We start from the raw sequence: 16,810 nt of genomic DNA, 5'->3' as shown, positions 1-16,810 counted from the left end.
TATGTATTTTGATCCCACCTGACCTCACGGTTTTCCTTATTCATTGAGTGCCATTTGAATTCAAAATGAGCACATACAAGGCATGAAAATCCAAAATGTAAACCATGTGATTTGCCAAGTGCCATGCATGCTTTCACAAATGAAATCCTGAATTCAAGTTTGAAAATGAATCGGTTTCTGGCAGATCAAATCTAGGGGACAGCCTTATCCTCCAATCCCAGGCAGAGATTTACCCACATAGGAATACTCAGATGTGGCACATCAGCTTTTCAAATCTCTAATTTCCACCCACCATTTCATTTGCCTCCATTTTCCCATCCAATATCTAACGCTATCAATCCCAACTCTTCAAAAATAACACCACAAACATTTTGTACCAAGCAAAATTTAGCCCAAGAAATGGCTTCTGCTTCAATGGCCATGCCACTAATGTCTTCCATCCAAAACAGATTAACCCAAAACGTAGAAGCACTTTTCAAATCAGTCCCATTGAAGTCATCAAAGAAAGCTGCTTTTGTGAAGCCAAAAGCCCAAGGGCACGTTCAAGGTGGAGGCCTCTTTGAAAGAAAAGGCGGCGACGGGCCTAGCAGCTGCGGCATTGACAGCCTCCATGGTGATTCCTGAGGTGGCTGAGGCTGCAGGGACTTCTGGGCTTACGCCGTCTTTGAACAACTTCTTGCTCAGCATTGCTGCTGGTGGAGTTGTGCTTGTAGTGATCATAGGTGTTGTTGCTGGGGTTTCCAACTTCGACCCAGTTAAGAGAGCCTAAGAAACCAAAGATTGAAACTTTTTCCTAAATGAAGTCTTATGTCTTTTTCCTGTTATTTGTATATTGTTCTTGGTTAATTATACATACTCTGCAACTCTGGATGATTATATGAAATGTGTTTTTTCAAGTGATTTGGTTTTCGTTGTTTATAACAATTATAACAGAAAATACGCAAAAATAGAATTGGAAGGATACAAAACAAACAGCGAAAAGGACGCTATACAGTGTTACGGCTTATTGTCTATTAGTATCAATCCTTTTCAATTCATATTAATTTCCCTAGCTTCAAACACTTTCCAATAAATCTTAGGATGGAATGAGGGAGTGCCTCAGTTTTCTTCATTCATAAAAAGATAAAAACAAGCTTACCAAAGAGAAAATCTCACTTTTGAAACCCTATGAACAACCCAATGAAGCTAACATAATTATCTAGTGTAAAACCAAATGCTGCAAACAATTGTTGATTTTTCTTTTTATATTGTTTTTTTTTCTTTTTTTTGGATAAAATTAATAACTGTAAAAACTCCCATTCTTCGTCACTTCTTTTTTTGGCCGTACAGCAATTCCCCCAACCAATTTCTTGAGACCTCAGTTAATGCGGTAACCCACCCCATGTCCATGAATAAATCTAGCATCTTCCTCAGTGTAGACATGAGTTTCATTCAGCAACCTAATAAAAATGGCATTTTCACAGAAATTAATTGGAATCGAGCAATAATATTAATACCGGGAGCTGTTATTCACATTCTAAAAATTACGCTCCTTATATAGTGATAATAATTACTTAAAAAGAGTGCATGATAACTATTTTGGAGTACTAATTACAGCTCCCGTAATGTTTAGATGTCATATAGTATGATTGTAAAAAGGAAGTGATCTTACGATAAGGAAACGGTTTTGTTCATGGTAGCAGAGGAGATGAACAGAGCACCATTCAGATAGTTTAGCTCCCCATCAATTCTTTCTTCAATTCTTCTGTCCATTTTTTCAGCATTGATAGAGAACGGTTCATCAGAGGCCTGATTAGCATATGTCAGACATTAATTATTACTGTTAATACCAATGCGTTTCTGTCAAATTAATTAAGCTAATAGTGTGTGGTTAACTAACATACCATAACCCATCCCCATGTATCTGCAAAAGATGGTATATGAGCTGCATATGGCACCACATCTGCACAAACATTGAAAAGAATTCACAAAAAAGAAATGAATTAGAACAACATCGACATTAATATCGAGTCAAAGTAGTAACAATATCAATATTATCAACGACGTATCAATATCTGCATTATAAAAAAAGTGCACTCAAACGCACTGGAGAAAACCCTATATATATATATATATATATATATATTTGTGGGAGACTTACACTTGAAGACCTGTTTAATTGTGTTGTATATAGAGGTGAAGACCTCTTTGTGGGTAAAAATGCCTGCTGGACCAGCCTGCATATATAATGTAATTACTATGTTTATTTCCTGCAAAATACTAAAAAGAAGCAGGCATATATTGCCATAGCAAATATAATTTACCTGGGTCACAAAAATGCCACCATGATTAAGCTTAGGTTTAAGAATTTTCTCATAGAAGGATTTTGTGTAGAGTTGATAGCAAGGTCCTCCTTCAACTGGGTCTGCTAAATCTCCCACTATGATATCGAATTTTTCGCAACTCTTCTCCAATTCAGTCCTTTAATAACGACATTATGCGTAAGAGGTTAGGATGACTATTTCCGAGTGTTGATAACAGTTTACAGAAGGAGCTAATTATACACTTACTTGGCATCATTAATCACAAGGTTCAGCTTATGGTGAGAAAATGCCTCCTGATTCAGTGTCAAATGCCTGCGGCAGAAATCAACCACGTCCTGCAACATATAGGTAGCTCAAATTGTTGTATTTATTTTCCGTCTTTTACCTTAAACTTGGTTTATGTTTACCAAAATCACACAACTTTTACCATATTATGCTTAGTTACCTGATCGATATCACACATGGTAACTTTGTCCAGCAATTTGTGCTTGAGTGCTTCCCTTGCAGCTGACCCTTCCCCACCTCCCATTATGAATACATTTTTAGGCCTGCACTTTTTAAAATTTAATTAATTAGTTGAAGATGGATGCAATAAGAGCAAAATCATTCAACAAAAGAAAAATTAAAAGAAAAAAAAATCTAAATATTCTAAAAACACGCTGAAGTACCAGCTAGCAATAAGAGCACCTATATAATTACATGGTGAACAAGTAATTAAATCAATGTTAATATGGAGGAGGACTAACTTTGGGTGACATAAGAGTGCAGGATGTATCAAGCACTCATGATAAATAAATTCATCCACTTCTGCACTTTGCATCTTCCCATCAATCACCAACACCTGTATATAAATATAAACACAATATCAGCATCAACTTCCCGTTAGTATTATCAAAAAGGAAAGAACGTTCAAAATGAGGATCGAACTTAAGACATTTTCTAACGCTTAAAAAGAGAAAAATCACAAACCTTCCCGAAACGCTTTGTGTCCAATAAAGCTATCTCCTGATACTCGCTAGTCCCTTTATGCAGCACACTGCAGAGACAGACCAGCATAGACTTAATGAGAAAACCCTAACGAAAGAAGAAGAAAGATACGACTCGGAGATGCATATTAACTAACTAACAAGTTATGAAGAAGGAGCAGGCTAGAGATTAATCGTTCGAAACCTTAGCAACAAAAAAAGAAAGATTTGAAAATTTACGAACCCGTTGACATTGAGAGCAAATGACCATTTGAGGTCGTCGTCGATGGTTTCTTCGTACCAGGAACTATCTCTATCTCTCTCTACGTGGTTGCTACCGTTAAGTAGTACTACGGCTTTAGGATCAAATTTTTCACTGAACTTGCAGAAACCATTACCATTTGTATGGAAAAACTCAACTGCCTCACCCATTTTTGAAAATTAGAGCAAAAACCAAGACAAGAATACTAGGGTTTGGAATAGGACTTAGAGGAAATGAGAGGGTTTGCACTTGCAGTACAGGATGACAGAAAGGGAAGGGGGTTAGCTGCTTTATATAGTGGCACAGTAGACTTTATAAACTATGAAGGCACCCAAATAAATAAACAAACAAACAAACAAATAAAAGATCAAATCTATGCACTGGTAACTGGTAATTGGTAAACCAGGAGAATCTGTAGATTATGACGAGCACGGGTAATGATTTTGTCACTAGCTAGCAATATCACGAACTTTATGTTGCACTTCCCACAAACAAAATTAGCATGTAATCCATGCCTTCAATATAAAAAATTTCTTCTTCTTTTTTTTTTTTTTCGAAAAAAAATATAAAAATCTGAATTCTGTTGTAAGGATTTTGTCCAAGCATTTCTATTTTTATTTTTTTGGTCAAAATCCAAGCATTTCTATTCGTTATTGTGAAATGTTCTCAAATAGTGTGTTAATAAATTACAATAGTGTTATAACAGGTTAACCACATTGAATTAAGAGTTAGCTTCAAATTCAGATAAATAGGATCAAGAGTGGGATTAGGAGGTGGATTGAGCAAGTTCTAGGAAAAAACATAGTGATGCGAACAGTACACCAAGTAATTTGCAGTCATTATAAAACGTGCTGGATACCAAAGTTGGTGTCCCTCCCATGAAGCGAAACGCACGCGTCGGAGCGCAGTTGGCACGGCCAAGTGTACAAAAGTTACACGTGGCGAGATCGTATGGGACAAAAGCACAAACGTAGGACCCACTTGGGATTATGACCTTTTGCAAAACGTTCTAACATACGTTTCTTTGCGCACCCAAAAATATGTTATGAGAGTGCATCCGATGGGTTGGTGAGTTATCCATTTGCTTGTTTGCTTCTGATTATTTGCCCACAAGTATGAAATTGGCCTGCGTAGTGGGGTGTGAGCATGTCCCACTAAGCAAAAGCTTGAGAGGGATTTCATGGAGTAGATGGCCCCCATATCCATGTTTGGCATGAGTAAATTTTCTATGTATGCGAAGACCAATGCGATGACATTATTGTACTCAAATTGTAATACACACACAGATATATATATATATATATATATATATATATATATTCGTTTTTTTATTAATATGCTCTAGAAGTACTAGATGTCAATGTAATTTTGCCGTTCATCAATTTATATTATAATAAATATGGTAATGTCACGTGATAGTGTTTTGGATACATCACATTTCCTACTTGAAGATAATGGTCCTGCATTTGCTAATGTGGGAGAGATAGATGAGGGGAGGCGTCTTCAATTGAGCGTGGGGTGACTCCACTAAGCTATTTTTGTGGAATACCCACTATTTGACACTTGGTTTTCATTAGCTTCTTCCTCATCATCTCATCGATCCCATGTTTCTTTTTCTTCTTTAATTTGTTTATTCTTGTGTGTGCATTATTTGATGTCTTTCATGCCATGTCTCAAATGACCATATCACCCATTTGCCTTCGTACTATACCAAAAGGCTAAAAACCTTTCACTACTGTACGTATTTGCAAGCAGGAGTTCCCATTTTGAAATTGAGAGAACTAGTAGGGTAACTTGAAACATGTAAAATTGCTGGAGATACTCAAAGAGAACTGCAGTGTTTTAGATCTTAATTTATACGTTAACGTTTCATGTCTTTATACCTGGACTTGAAGAAAGATCGTTATAGATTCCTCTCTACAAAAGCCGTGATAAACAAGCTCATAAGATTAAATATGAACAAGTGTGGATCAGTTCTTCTTTGGCTTATAAAATTTATGTTGAGATATTCATCACACCACCTTATTCCAACCCTTAAAAAAAATTCTAAACCATTAGGGTGACTCAAATTGCATATTCACTTTTAATATTTTGGTGACGTTTTTCCTTAGAAGCTGCAAGCCACCGTGATCTTTACACCATAGTTTAATTCCTACCCTAATCAAGCTTTGTTAATTTCGCCAGGATTAAGATTACAAAAGTAAACGAAGTATCATTTCTCTAGACTAACTAGTACATGATTTAGCAGTACTTCTCTTTTTAATGTTAAAAGATGTCGCATGTTTGAACGAAAATAAATTGTAATTTTTTTAGCATGAAGGGGCACAATGGTCATTTTCATACACAGAGTAGGCAAAGGATCCCAAAAGGAAGTGTGGGTGTTGTTGGGTCGAAAGTTGAAACCTCTTAATGGGGAGACAAGGGTACCAAAAGATATTTTGGCATCAAACCCACCACCATAAGGCGTTGTGGTCTTTGTTCATTGTAAGGGCGGCTCACAATCATATATATTTAGATTTAGGGTTAAGCCAATGGCTTTACCTTTCATAGTCTAATAGGTACTTTACTGGTTCCCACGCCAAGTCAAACCTTTTCTGTATTTCAATATATTTCCATGGAAAAGGGTCAATTTGAAAGTTTGTATTCAGAGGAAGATAATATATATATATATATATATTATATCTTGTGTGTGTGTTTATCTTCAAGCAATATACTAGTTACTGCGCAATTTTTTACTCTGCGGGATTTGGATCTTTTGAGATGTTGGATATGCTTATTTATACAGAATTCTCACTTAAACATTGAGTACTTAAATTTACTGACCTTATGTAGAATATGGTCATACATGACTTTATTGAAGAGATATTAAACCTGTTAGCTGCTGGCAACTATTTCACATAGATTTTCGTGGGAACCATCCTACACTGTCGTGCATCGTTTCTGATAAACACATGGAGTTTCAAAAGCACTTTAGGTTATGGAATAATGTTATATACAAATTGAAAATTCATCTTTTTTCCTCGAATAATTTGACTTGTTATGTTATTTCAAGACAAACAATATGAGATTATGACCGTTAATATGACAAAAAACTTCTCTATGATCATGCGTTTAATTGATTACATATAAACACTTCAATACTTTCAAAACAAACGATATGAGATTATGCATTTGAACTTTGCAATGAGAATATCTTGAACTTCATTTGAAGAAACCTTAGAAGATAATGAGCAATGACACACAATTGGTATTAATCTACAAATCCACCAAAAGAAACATTAAATTACACACACACACACACAAAGAACATATGTTAGAAAATAAAGGTGAGCCAATAATTTGTATCATGACTCTTCTTGGCCAGCAGTAACATTTGAGTGATGAGGCGTGCTTGGTGCTTCCCACCATATATTACCAGAATATCAATCTATCTGTCTCTGCATGATAAGGTTCTTTCCCCCAATTTGGATTTCCACAAAAACAAAATGGGATTGAGGACAAAACCCACTGTCAATTTTCAATCTTTTATCACTTTCGGGCAGATGTGGGTTTTGTGCTTGCTTTGGTGCTCCAAAAACTTACAAACCTTTCTGCTCACGATGTTGCTGTCGTAAAAAGTGAGATGCTCTCGAGTGGCATGCCGTCAAATTGTCTTGCACACGTTCTATTAGGGTTTCCTAGTTGCTGCAATTGGAAGCTGACCTGTCAATGATGTCAATCTGATAAGGTTATTTTTCTTCCTTCAAAGACTCTAATAGGGGAGCTTATGACCTAGTCAAATTGTTAATCTTGCCTCAAAATTGAAAATCGACTTCTAGCAACAAAATTTACTTCGGAAATTTAAAGTCTAGGCACTTTGCGAGACCGAACTAGCCTTGGCTCAAACTTTGGGAGGCAGAGTGTCTGCCCTGCTGTTTGGGTGCCCTTCCCATCCCCTCCTATTTTGCGCAGTCACGGTTAAACCACGTCAACATTTTATATTGATTTTTTTTATAGAGAGAATAAGACAAAAAACAATAGGAATATAAAATGTTGATGTAGTTTAATCGTGACCGCACAAAATATGAGAGGATGGGAAAGGCAACCAAACATGAGGGCAGACAATCTGCCTCCCAAACTTTGAGCAGCATGAGACCCACTTAACAGGTAGAAGCCTAGCATCTAGCTCCTCACCACTAAAACAAAACAAAAACAAAAAAAATTGGTTGGCTAACCCTTACCCAACACATTAGATATGCTTTACGTGGATTGCGAAAATTCTACTATGTTCTGATGTATTTTATACATCGAGATTTTTAGACGTTAAATCTTCATATGGACAAAAGTGAAAACCTAGTGTATACGCCACCATGAAACATGCTACAAAATCTCAGTGGAGCAATGTGTAATAATCGTACATCATACAATACAGATGCTTTGTCAGTTGAGAGAGTATAATTGCTAAAGAGAACACAAGAGTTAGTGAAGAGGGACCAAAACTCAAATTGGCTTCCATGATATGGACGGAAGCCTGCATAGAATTTCAGTGCTAGAAAAAGAAATGGTAAAAAGTGATCGATCAGGGCTTGCATAAAAGGAAAATTCGTGACCTCCCCTCGTACAATTAATTAATATCTTTGCCTTTCTGCTTATTGTCTAATTCCTACCCAAAATAATATAATAAACTTGTAATTAAGCTAATCTAATTGACCGGCCGTATGAAAACAACACATGCATGATTGTATTTAACTGGTAAAACCTAAACCCATGTCCATCAGTTAATGTGAAATTCACTATCGACATGAGTGAGTTACATTAATTGCTAACAATCTGCAAAGATTTGTGTATCATTGATACACAAACTCCCCAGAGTTGGTGCCCTCCACCGCAGGGAGTCCAAGTCAGAACCTCTCCCCGCCGTTGAAGAATTTATCACAACCTTAAATGCTCGAGAAGATGCAGTGGTGAAGGGTACGTATTCCTCACGACTCCTTGAAGAAATATGAAAGCAATCAGTATCAACGGTTCAGAGTATGTTACATACTAACATCTCACATCTCACAAGCTTCACCAAAATGTTGCATACTAACATCTCCCAACCCCTAAACTCCACGCAAGCTCAATCCCAAAAAGATGCCCCAAATTTCGACATTCAAAATCCCAGCGCACCCTAGATTCACATAAAACTCAGCGCATAGAAAGCACCAAAGGAGTTCCTAGAACACCGTAACCGAAACGAAATCTACAGATAACAGAGACGCAATTCACCAGCATTTATCACTCATTTAAAAACAAAAATAATGTGAACAAAACTGAAATACGCAAATCAGAGGAGTTGATCAAACAACAAAATAGTAATTTTCCTCAACTGATTTCAACAAAACCCTGTTTGCTAACATAATACTACATAACAATGTCTTGGAAAAACAGACCGCAACAACTAAACTCCGTTTAAGCTACTGCAACTGGAACTGGCTCTATGTCGATTGCTGCGGGTGGAACTGGAAGGTATTGTTCTTCCTTGGGGGTGTGGATGGTCACCAAATCAGGCAATGGAGTCATTGGTCCCTGCTTGCCCTTAGGATCCCAGTCGAGCATGATCTTCACCTTAATACCAAGCACACCCTGTTGCAGTTGCGAGAGCAAAGACACACAATTAACTTTACATATTGAAAAGAAAAAGAAACAAAATCATGGGATCACTTCACTTGCAACAAAACAAGTTCAGGTGAGGAACCTAACCTGTCTAAGAAGAACGTGCCTCACAGCGGCATCAATGTACTCATTGACGGGCTGACCAGAGGAAATCATGTAGCCATCCTTAAACTTCATGGACTTGGCACGCGCTGCCCTGAGCTTTCCACTCACAATAACCTATGTGAAAGATTAGATTTTCAGAAGCCATTCTAACACCCTGACAACAATGGCTTCAATAATTGTCCGAAAGGAAAATAGTGTACTAAGGCATACCTCACATCCCTTTGCACCACTCTCCATGACAAATCTCAACACACCATAACAAGCCCTATAAAAACAAAATATCTCAGCACACATGTACAGTCGAATATGTACATATATGTAAGTGAAAACTAGTTCAAGCACTCTAAAAAGATGCAGGAGAATATTCCACCAAGCACCTTAGCAGTAGCACAAGAAGGCTGACAAACTCCAACAAAGGTTTTCTTTGAGCATTGTGATTAAATCATCTCCAAGAATCATGGGGCAACGAGATACGGGTATAAAGTACAAAAAAAAAAAAAACAATGCTCATGCATCAAGTAATGTGTGGTGAAAACGTGATTCGGAACCATTCAATGATTAAAAAATTTCCATCTAATAATTAAAGCCAGGAAAGAACAAGTATTTATCAATCCTAAGCTAAAAAGCATATATGGAATGAGCAATTTACTAGCATAAATTTTGTATCAAGATACATAAAATTGAAAAACGAATTGAACCTGCGAACAGCAAGACCTCCGAGGAGCTTGTAACGAAGAGACTCAGCCTGAGCAATGGCACAGAGTCCTCTGTTGTTCACCTTCTCAGCATAGAGCTCGACGCTGTTCTCCGGGAACTTGAACCGCTTCTGAACAATAGATGTCAGCTCCCTAATCCTTCTTCCCTTCTCGCCTATTCCACGTACACATACATACATAAATATATACTTATATAAACAAAAACATAATGATCAAAATAATCTCAATTTAAATCGATTAACAAACAGAATTACAGATCAAAGAGTGAGATTTACCAAGGACGTTCTGAGTGCGAGTGGCTCGGATGATGATCTCAGTCCGGACAGGGGTCACCCTAACTTCGACGCCGGAGTAGCCGTCCTCCGCCAGCTCTCTGGTCAGAACCTCGTTCAGCTCGGCGAAGAAAACTCCGTCGGCCACAAACTATCAAATCACAGAATATAATACGATTGATTGATTGTATAATCATTTGAGATTTGATTGGCTGCGAAATCGAAAATTAAGGTTTGGTGGAGTTCTAGGGGTTAGCGTTTACCTTTCGCTTCTTGCTCATCTGGGTAGCTGCCGCCATATTGTTGCGTGAAATCGGAGGAAATCAGAGAAACACTGAGCTTCGGCGCCTTCCGCGTTTGCTTGCAAAACCCTAATTTGCTTCAGTAGAGGGATTGCTAAAACCATTTTGTTTGGTATATAAAGAGGGGAGGGAGGAGGGTGATCTGACGGTCCATTCCGAGATCATGCACTTAGACGGATGAGATTTAATTTGAAACTAATGAATGTCGGGTCGGGGGTTTCTGCCTTGTTATCAAAAAGGGAAGCCCGTTATCTCTTGTTTTTTTTGGTGGTTAAAATAGGTGGGCTAATTTCGATTAAAAAAAAAAGGTGGGCTAAAAGCCCAACAAATAGCCGCTTAATTTTCACTAGCAGTCGATATTCCCCGTGAAGAGGGTTTTTCCTCGACTCTCGAGTCCAACATCCAAAACTTCCGACCTTCTAGTGTAACATAAAAAGTGCAATAAAAAAAAACTCGAGTTTCAATGTGCAAATCAATACGGTCTCATTGGCTAGAGTACATGTGTTTCACTAGTGCACCCAAAGCCGAATTCGCCTTGTCATAGTTTAGATTGATTTAAAATTACATATCGTCTGTATCAAAAAGAAAAACGCGAGTTTCATTTTGTCACCTGGAAAACAAATCAACGAGGTGCTACCTCGATTTCATTTCTTTTATTTCTTCAAAGAAAACTATTGCGTCGCCTACTCAATTGCCTACACTATTAAAGATGCTCTAATCACCTAAGGCACATAGGTGGTGCATTCTATTCTAACCTGTTTCTCATATTAGTACAGACACTAACTGCATAAATATCCTTGTCATCGTTGAATTAGAGAGCAAGTTGCTTTACTGCAAGTCGTTTCTTGTTTCTGTTTACCGAATGGCGAACACTGACCGTGATGGCACGATCAAATGCTAGAAGTCTGAATGGTACAAGCAAACTAGGCTCGAATGAGTTATGGGAGTCCGGCAGAGGGGGCATTCGGGCTTTTCGTTGCACCATTCCATGATGCAGCTCCTGCAAATAGAGCATGTTAATAAACCACAGAAAGAGAGAGAATGATGAAAATGCAAACCTGACAGTACCAGCAAAATACGTGACCGCAAGGTGTGGCTGTTGGGTATTGGCGATTACTCAAACAGAGTGTGCATTTGCTGGTCCCGCTGGCCTGAGACTAGAAGGAGGAAACAAAATCGAGTAAATTAGCATGTGTTTTCCAGCTCTTGAACCAAATTAGCACGTGTTTTCAAGTATTCGCATAAGCAAGTATTCATATACTTATAACTTCGTATTTTGTCTATGTTCTCCGCTTATCTTATACAAGAACACAGCTGGCAACCAAAGGGACATATAAGAATTCAACCACCGTCAAAGGAGAAAAAGTTTTTGAATGTATACCTCTGAAGTAGAAGATTCAGAGACCCAACTTCCCTTGGTAGCATCCGCAGATATCAAATTACCTTCCTCATTTAACACAGGCAAATCTCGACCTATAAACCCATAAAACAAGGTTACATATTACAGTAGCAGCTACAAAGATACTCAATGACATTTCTAACAAAAATTGGCTGCAAGGCAGACAATGTTTGAAGTTAATCTTGTTGCTTTTTATTGGGCTCAGCTTAATTACTCTGACGGTCTGACCTAAGATAAGCGATATTACTCTCATAGGCTGAATCAAGACCATATCTATTAGGTAAAAAGATTACTAACATACCGACCTGCAGAAGTTTGGTGCGTACCAAAAGTCTGCTGAGCTGAACTTGCAACAGAGGATAAATTGCTGCGCCTCAGTCCTTCAGCAGCTATGATACAAAGCTGAATCAATAGAAATACGCCTAAAATTTGGTATCTGCATGGGAGCCAATCATATGAGTCTGAATTTTATGGATAAAGTATTGCTATACAACTAATAATTCTCAGTCTATTGGAACTTTTATAAAAATTAAAATCAGACGAGTGCCGATCCTTTAATCATCAATCTGAAAACTATGAACGCCACAATGCTAAGATATGCTCAATCTGTGAGTGTGATATATAGCTCATAGAAGAGAGGAAGTGCAGATGAGAAAACTTGCTGATACTAGCAGGAAGGAGTAATCAACAAATGATAACCCTTCCATGCATACTTCTTATAGTGCGACTAAAGCATAGTCCATTAGGATATGAAATCCATACCGAGGCCTTTGGTTAGATGGTTTTCCGATGAACACATAACGAATGCCTGCTGCTCGTTTTGATATATGATAGAAGAGGCCTGCAGAGAATCAATGACAGCAAGAAATTAATTTCTTCCACAATTTCATTATTAGAATTTACACTAGTAACACAACAATACATGAACCTCTAAAAGCAGGAATCACCTTCAAAGTAAAAGAACATGAGGTTGGCACGAATAACCAATTGCAAAAATTCTCGAGCTATAGGAAGCACCTGCAGGGACCAGCATCACAGAGATGTTAACTACAAAAGGCATTCAATCCAGGTTATCTGATCACCAATCGAAGGCCGCACAGAAAGATTGAAAAAAAAAGATAACATAAATTCGACACAGCAATCAAGTTATAAACAAACATAAGAGGTGGATAAGTATACCGTAGGCCATCTCCGAGCTAACGAAATCCATAACCCATTGAACTTCTCTTTTAATCTTCTCAAAGCTGAAACAGATGGACCAGATGTAGAGCCAGTTGAATTATGAACAGTGGAAGAAGATTGAGCATCATTGCTTAGCGAAGCACTGACACCATAGAGCTCTTCAGAATCAGCTAGGGCTATGCCACGGTTAGCAGCTCTAGAGCTGTGTACAGTGCATTAAAAAACGGACATGAGCAGCACGCTCACTGCTTGCCAAAACTAACACTAAAATAACATAAGTAGATGAGTCAAAAAGTGGGTGGGGAGTTGGAACCTAATTCGTTCAGCAATGTAAGGAAGGGCTGTCTGGTAGACAATGAAAAGCGCACGCCTTGCTGGCGTTGGAGGCAGTCCATAAGGTCCGGCAACCTGAAAACACAAGTATCAAGCATCAACTACATAAGTAACAAAGCAAAGCGCTTATAGCTCAAACGATTAATAACATTTATACTTGCAACCGAGGTCTTAAAATCACCTACAACAAATAAAACAAGGAGCTTGTAGCTCAATCGGTTAAGAACGTTTATCCGATCTCATGTTTGAATCAAATACACAAGTAAAACAGGAATTTCAGATGTGAGATTATCAGAAGCAAAATGGGTAAACCTGAGTGATGTCGCAGTACTCTTCCCCGAGAGTTTGCTGGCCGGACCCTGTTGTCAAAACGTAATAAAGCACTTGCCCAAGAAGCTTTGTCTGCCAAAACCAAAAGAAAAGAGAGTGATGAACTCCAATCTCCACGGATGGAGCTAGTTGTAAATATCCCAATTCCCAGGAATTAAAGTTCAAAACTTGGAATTGAACCCAACCTCGTTCTGGTAAGCTACAGAAACTCTCGTACCTAAAACACACAAACGCGCCGAAGGTAAGTACTAATTAGCTCAATTAAACCTTAATTGCAATCGTAATCTGCAAATTAACAAACCCAAGAGGTGGCGGACGGCGTCTCGGCAAGCGTCGTAGACGAAGGAGGCGTACTGGTCGTCCTTTTCGGCTGCTCTCATGATCTCCGGCTGAGCCGCAAGTGGGAACTGCCGTGCCACGCTCTGGTCGCTGCTGCTGCTGGGACCCGGTTCTCCTCCGCTCGGGCCGGCTTGCTGCCCGGATCCGGTTGCCTCGTTCCAACCCATATGCTATCAGTGTCAGTTGTTGCAACTCCAATCAAAATTCGGAAGATTTGAAAAACTGAGAATTGAATTTGAAGAATGGAAGAGAGAAACAGAGACGACTGGAGATGTCTGGTTGCTCGACGAGCAGAACGAAGAAACCGGAAGAAGATAAATCCGAGTGACGTCGTATTGACGTAAAATAAGTTGCAAAAGTTGTGGAATTTAAAAAAAAAAATGAAAAAACGCCGTTGCCGGGGATCGAACCCGGGTCACCCGCGTGACAGGCGGGAATACTTACCACTATACTACAACGACTTCGTTGTTGATTGAATCATGAAAATAAATTTTATTTTAAGACTAGTCTGTAATACAAAGCCACACTCACACACACCATTCAATTTGATAATTTTATCTACTGGTGGACCATCAGGTGCTTTAATAAGCATATGTCAAATTTGTTAAATTTTTTATTAAGTCAAAGTCATTTTCATTTATTTTAATGAGAAAAACTAAAAGTAAATGTGATAAATTACCGAGTATTTTAGCACCTTTTTAAATATTAGAACAACTCAGAAAAAAATTGAAAATCGATTAAGCAAATTGAAGGAATGTGATTAGGGAGGAGGCATTTGCTTAATTCTTTTCTAAATTCGAGTACAGCCATTGTCTTATAATAAAACTCAAGCAGATAACAAACCTTTGGTAGGAAAACAAGCGGAGCCTTATCTCCAACGAAACAAAACTCCAAATAGCACTGACGACATTAACCAGAAAAACTGCTTCCCTGCATGCTAATACCTTACGCCAATGGCTATGTCATCTTCCACCTCTACAATATATACTGCCCAGAAAAGCTTTCATATTACTAATCCAACTCCAAAGATTGGCTGTGCATTTTCGAACTCCATAAGGATTGCGTCTAAACTGCGCGGGTTTTGCATTATTAGGAGCTCCGGCGATGCATCGGCAGAGACTGTTACGACCGAAGCCAATACAGGAAGCTCCATTGAAGTTCCGACAGAACCGCCTTCTCTGATTTCTGCTCTCAACGTCGAACGGGCTCTTCGTGGCATACGTACGTAATGTCGATCTTGATTACTTTCTTTTTTATATAGAAGACGATAGTTTAAACTACTCTGGTATACCGCAAAGGGCGAGAGTATCCAACCTGCCGAACACACATATGCGTCCCGATTCATATTTGAATTTAAGTCTTTCAGATTTCCCATTAAGCTTGATTAACTCACTAAAAATGGTTTGTATTCCAGCAATTACAGATGTTGATCACTATGGCAGGCTTGGACTTCAAAGAGGATGCTCCTATGATGAGGTTCCAACTTTTATTCTTGCCCCTTTTTTCACAATTAGTTTGACATATTCCTCCATATAGTATAAGTGTTAGTCGAATCTAAGACATGTCGACCTTTTGTCGTTGAGACCGTCATTTAACAAATTGAGTTTCTCTTAATTTTAAGCAGGTTTCAGTTGCATACAAAGCCAAGCTTGACAAGTTAATGAGCCAGGAGTTAGAAGAAAAGGAGCTAAACAAGAATTTGGAACCTTTAAAAGTACGTTTTAAGTACCCTTTTGTTCTCTTAGTTCAAATGATTTTTACTTGAAATTATACTGAAAAATGTACTTTTGAAAAATATTTTTGGTCATCTGAAAACGCTTTTAACCAATTTAAAGACTTTTCCAAATAGGCCCTTCCATGAATATATTGTCATTATACTTTCCCATAACACCATTTGCTGATTAAAATTGTACATCATCCATAGGAGTCGTACACAATCTTGTCATCGGGGGATGAACGAAGATTTTACGACTGGAGCCTGGCCAGGAGCGCAAACCCGGACGGGTACATTTGGCCTTATGAGGTTGAGAAAACCAGACCGGCCGAAGGAACTCCGCCGCCAGTGGGGGTACTTACTAATCTTTGTCCGTAGTTTTGTAATTATTTTTTTCGGTTTAATAATTAGGTTCAAGGTTTTCATTTTTCTTGTTGATCTCGGAGAGGACCGAGCCGGTTGAAATCAGGTTAAACCATTTTAATTTCTTCCCAAGGATAGTCGGGATGAGTTCGTCATGAGGTCCCTTGCAGCCATGGATTTTAATTCTTAAGGGTATCGGTTCAAGTTTCCGTGCAAGTCAAGTGCGTTAAGGACTTGCATGAAATGGAGACACCAAGGTTGCAACGTCGAATAATTGTTTTGAGACACTGCAACCAGGACGTTCCCGTTTCATGTCCTCTTGTCTAGCTTTGGTTGTCCATGAATAACTGAGAAAACCGTCGAAATAATCTCTGCGACCACTTGTTATTGCAGGAACCAGAGGATCCAGGGCCGACGAGGTTGGTGGGGTACTTCATATTGGGATGGTTGCTATTGTCCATCGTATTATCCATCGCCCTTAACCGATCGAGCCCTTAATCGACCGAATAAGTTTGTTGGAAACTTGCATTACATGTCAAATATTTTTCTTTGCAGCTTCTTAATTTTGCAATAGTTGGTAAGTATTGCTGC

General features: G+C 38.4%; 4 protein-coding genes, 1 non-coding gene and 1 pseudogene across 6 annotated transcripts; 2 read left to right on the top strand and 4 right to left on the bottom strand.

Moving 5' to 3' along the window:
• Positions 1-47: 47 nt before the first annotated feature.
• Positions 48-894, top strand: LOC137718537 (uncharacterized; annotated as a pseudogene).
• A 240-nt stretch (positions 895-1,134) lies between these two features.
• Positions 1,135-3,770, bottom strand: LOC137718525 (thermospermine synthase ACAULIS5-like). Its single transcript, XM_068458082.1, has 10 exons — positions 3,513-3,770; positions 3,273-3,339; positions 3,050-3,144; positions 2,749-2,851; positions 2,550-2,638; positions 2,304-2,460; positions 2,141-2,216; positions 1,884-1,942; positions 1,652-1,788; positions 1,135-1,439 (listed from the first exon to the last, which is right to left on the bottom strand). Exons 1-10 carry the CDS (start codon positions 3,698-3,700, stop codon positions 1,358-1,360), a joined length of 1,053 nt encoding a protein of 350 aa, XP_068314183.1. The 5' UTR covers positions 3,701-3,770; the 3' UTR covers positions 1,135-1,357.
• A 5,002-nt stretch (positions 3,771-8,772) lies between these two features.
• Positions 8,773-10,679, bottom strand: LOC137733581 (small ribosomal subunit protein uS3x). The gene is made up of 6 exons (XM_068472721.1): positions 10,521-10,679; positions 10,261-10,408; positions 9,968-10,139; positions 9,480-9,534; positions 9,252-9,383; positions 8,773-9,134 (listed from the first exon to the last, which is right to left on the bottom strand). Exons 1-6 carry the CDS (start codon positions 10,554-10,556, stop codon positions 8,961-8,963), a joined length of 717 nt encoding a protein of 238 aa, XP_068328822.1. The 5' UTR covers positions 10,557-10,679; the 3' UTR covers positions 8,773-8,960.
• A 177-nt stretch (positions 10,680-10,856) lies between these two features.
• Positions 10,857-14,452, bottom strand: LOC137746640 (peroxisome biogenesis factor 10-like). 2 transcript variants are annotated; one of them, XM_068486653.1, is made up of 11 exons: positions 14,105-14,452; positions 13,989-14,020; positions 13,786-13,875; positions 13,454-13,548; positions 13,138-13,342; positions 12,906-12,975; positions 12,721-12,799; positions 12,285-12,394; positions 11,941-12,032; positions 11,628-11,716; positions 10,857-11,559 (listed from the first exon to the last, which is right to left on the bottom strand). In XM_068486653.1, exons 1-11 carry the CDS (start codon positions 14,307-14,309, stop codon positions 11,457-11,459), a joined length of 1,170 nt encoding a protein of 389 aa, XP_068342754.1. In that variant the 5' UTR covers positions 14,310-14,452; the 3' UTR covers positions 10,857-11,456. The 2 variants fall into 2 exon arrangements, with proteins under 2 accessions (XP_068342754.1, XP_068342747.1); XM_068486646.1 differs by having other exon boundaries at positions 10,861-11,559; positions 12,264-12,394.
• A 79-nt stretch (positions 14,453-14,531) lies between these two features.
• TRNAD-GUC (transfer RNA aspartic acid (anticodon GUC)) lies at positions 14,532-14,603 on the bottom strand. The gene has a single exon. It is a non-coding gene; the product is annotated as a tRNA-Asp (tRNA).
• Positions 14,604-14,984: 381 nt separating this feature from the next.
• On the top strand, positions 14,985-16,753 carry LOC137718002 (NAD(P)H-quinone oxidoreductase subunit U, chloroplastic). Its single transcript, XM_068457531.1, has 5 exons — positions 14,985-15,363; positions 15,557-15,618; positions 15,767-15,856; positions 16,067-16,210; positions 16,613-16,753. Exons 1-5 carry the CDS (start codon positions 15,096-15,098, stop codon positions 16,715-16,717), a joined length of 669 nt encoding a protein of 222 aa, XP_068313632.1. The 5' UTR covers positions 14,985-15,095; the 3' UTR covers positions 16,718-16,753.
• The last annotated feature ends 57 nt before the right edge of the window (positions 16,754-16,810 follow it).

The sequence above is a fragment of the Pyrus communis genome, chromosome 1 (assembly GCF_963583255.1).
Source record: "Pyrus communis chromosome 1, drPyrComm1.1, whole genome shotgun sequence".
Classification (NCBI taxonomy): Eukaryota; Viridiplantae; Streptophyta; class Magnoliopsida; order Rosales; family Rosaceae; genus Pyrus; species Pyrus communis.
The sequence above is the reverse complement of the archived record's forward strand: the minus strand, read 5'-3'. Positions and strand labels throughout refer to the sequence as shown.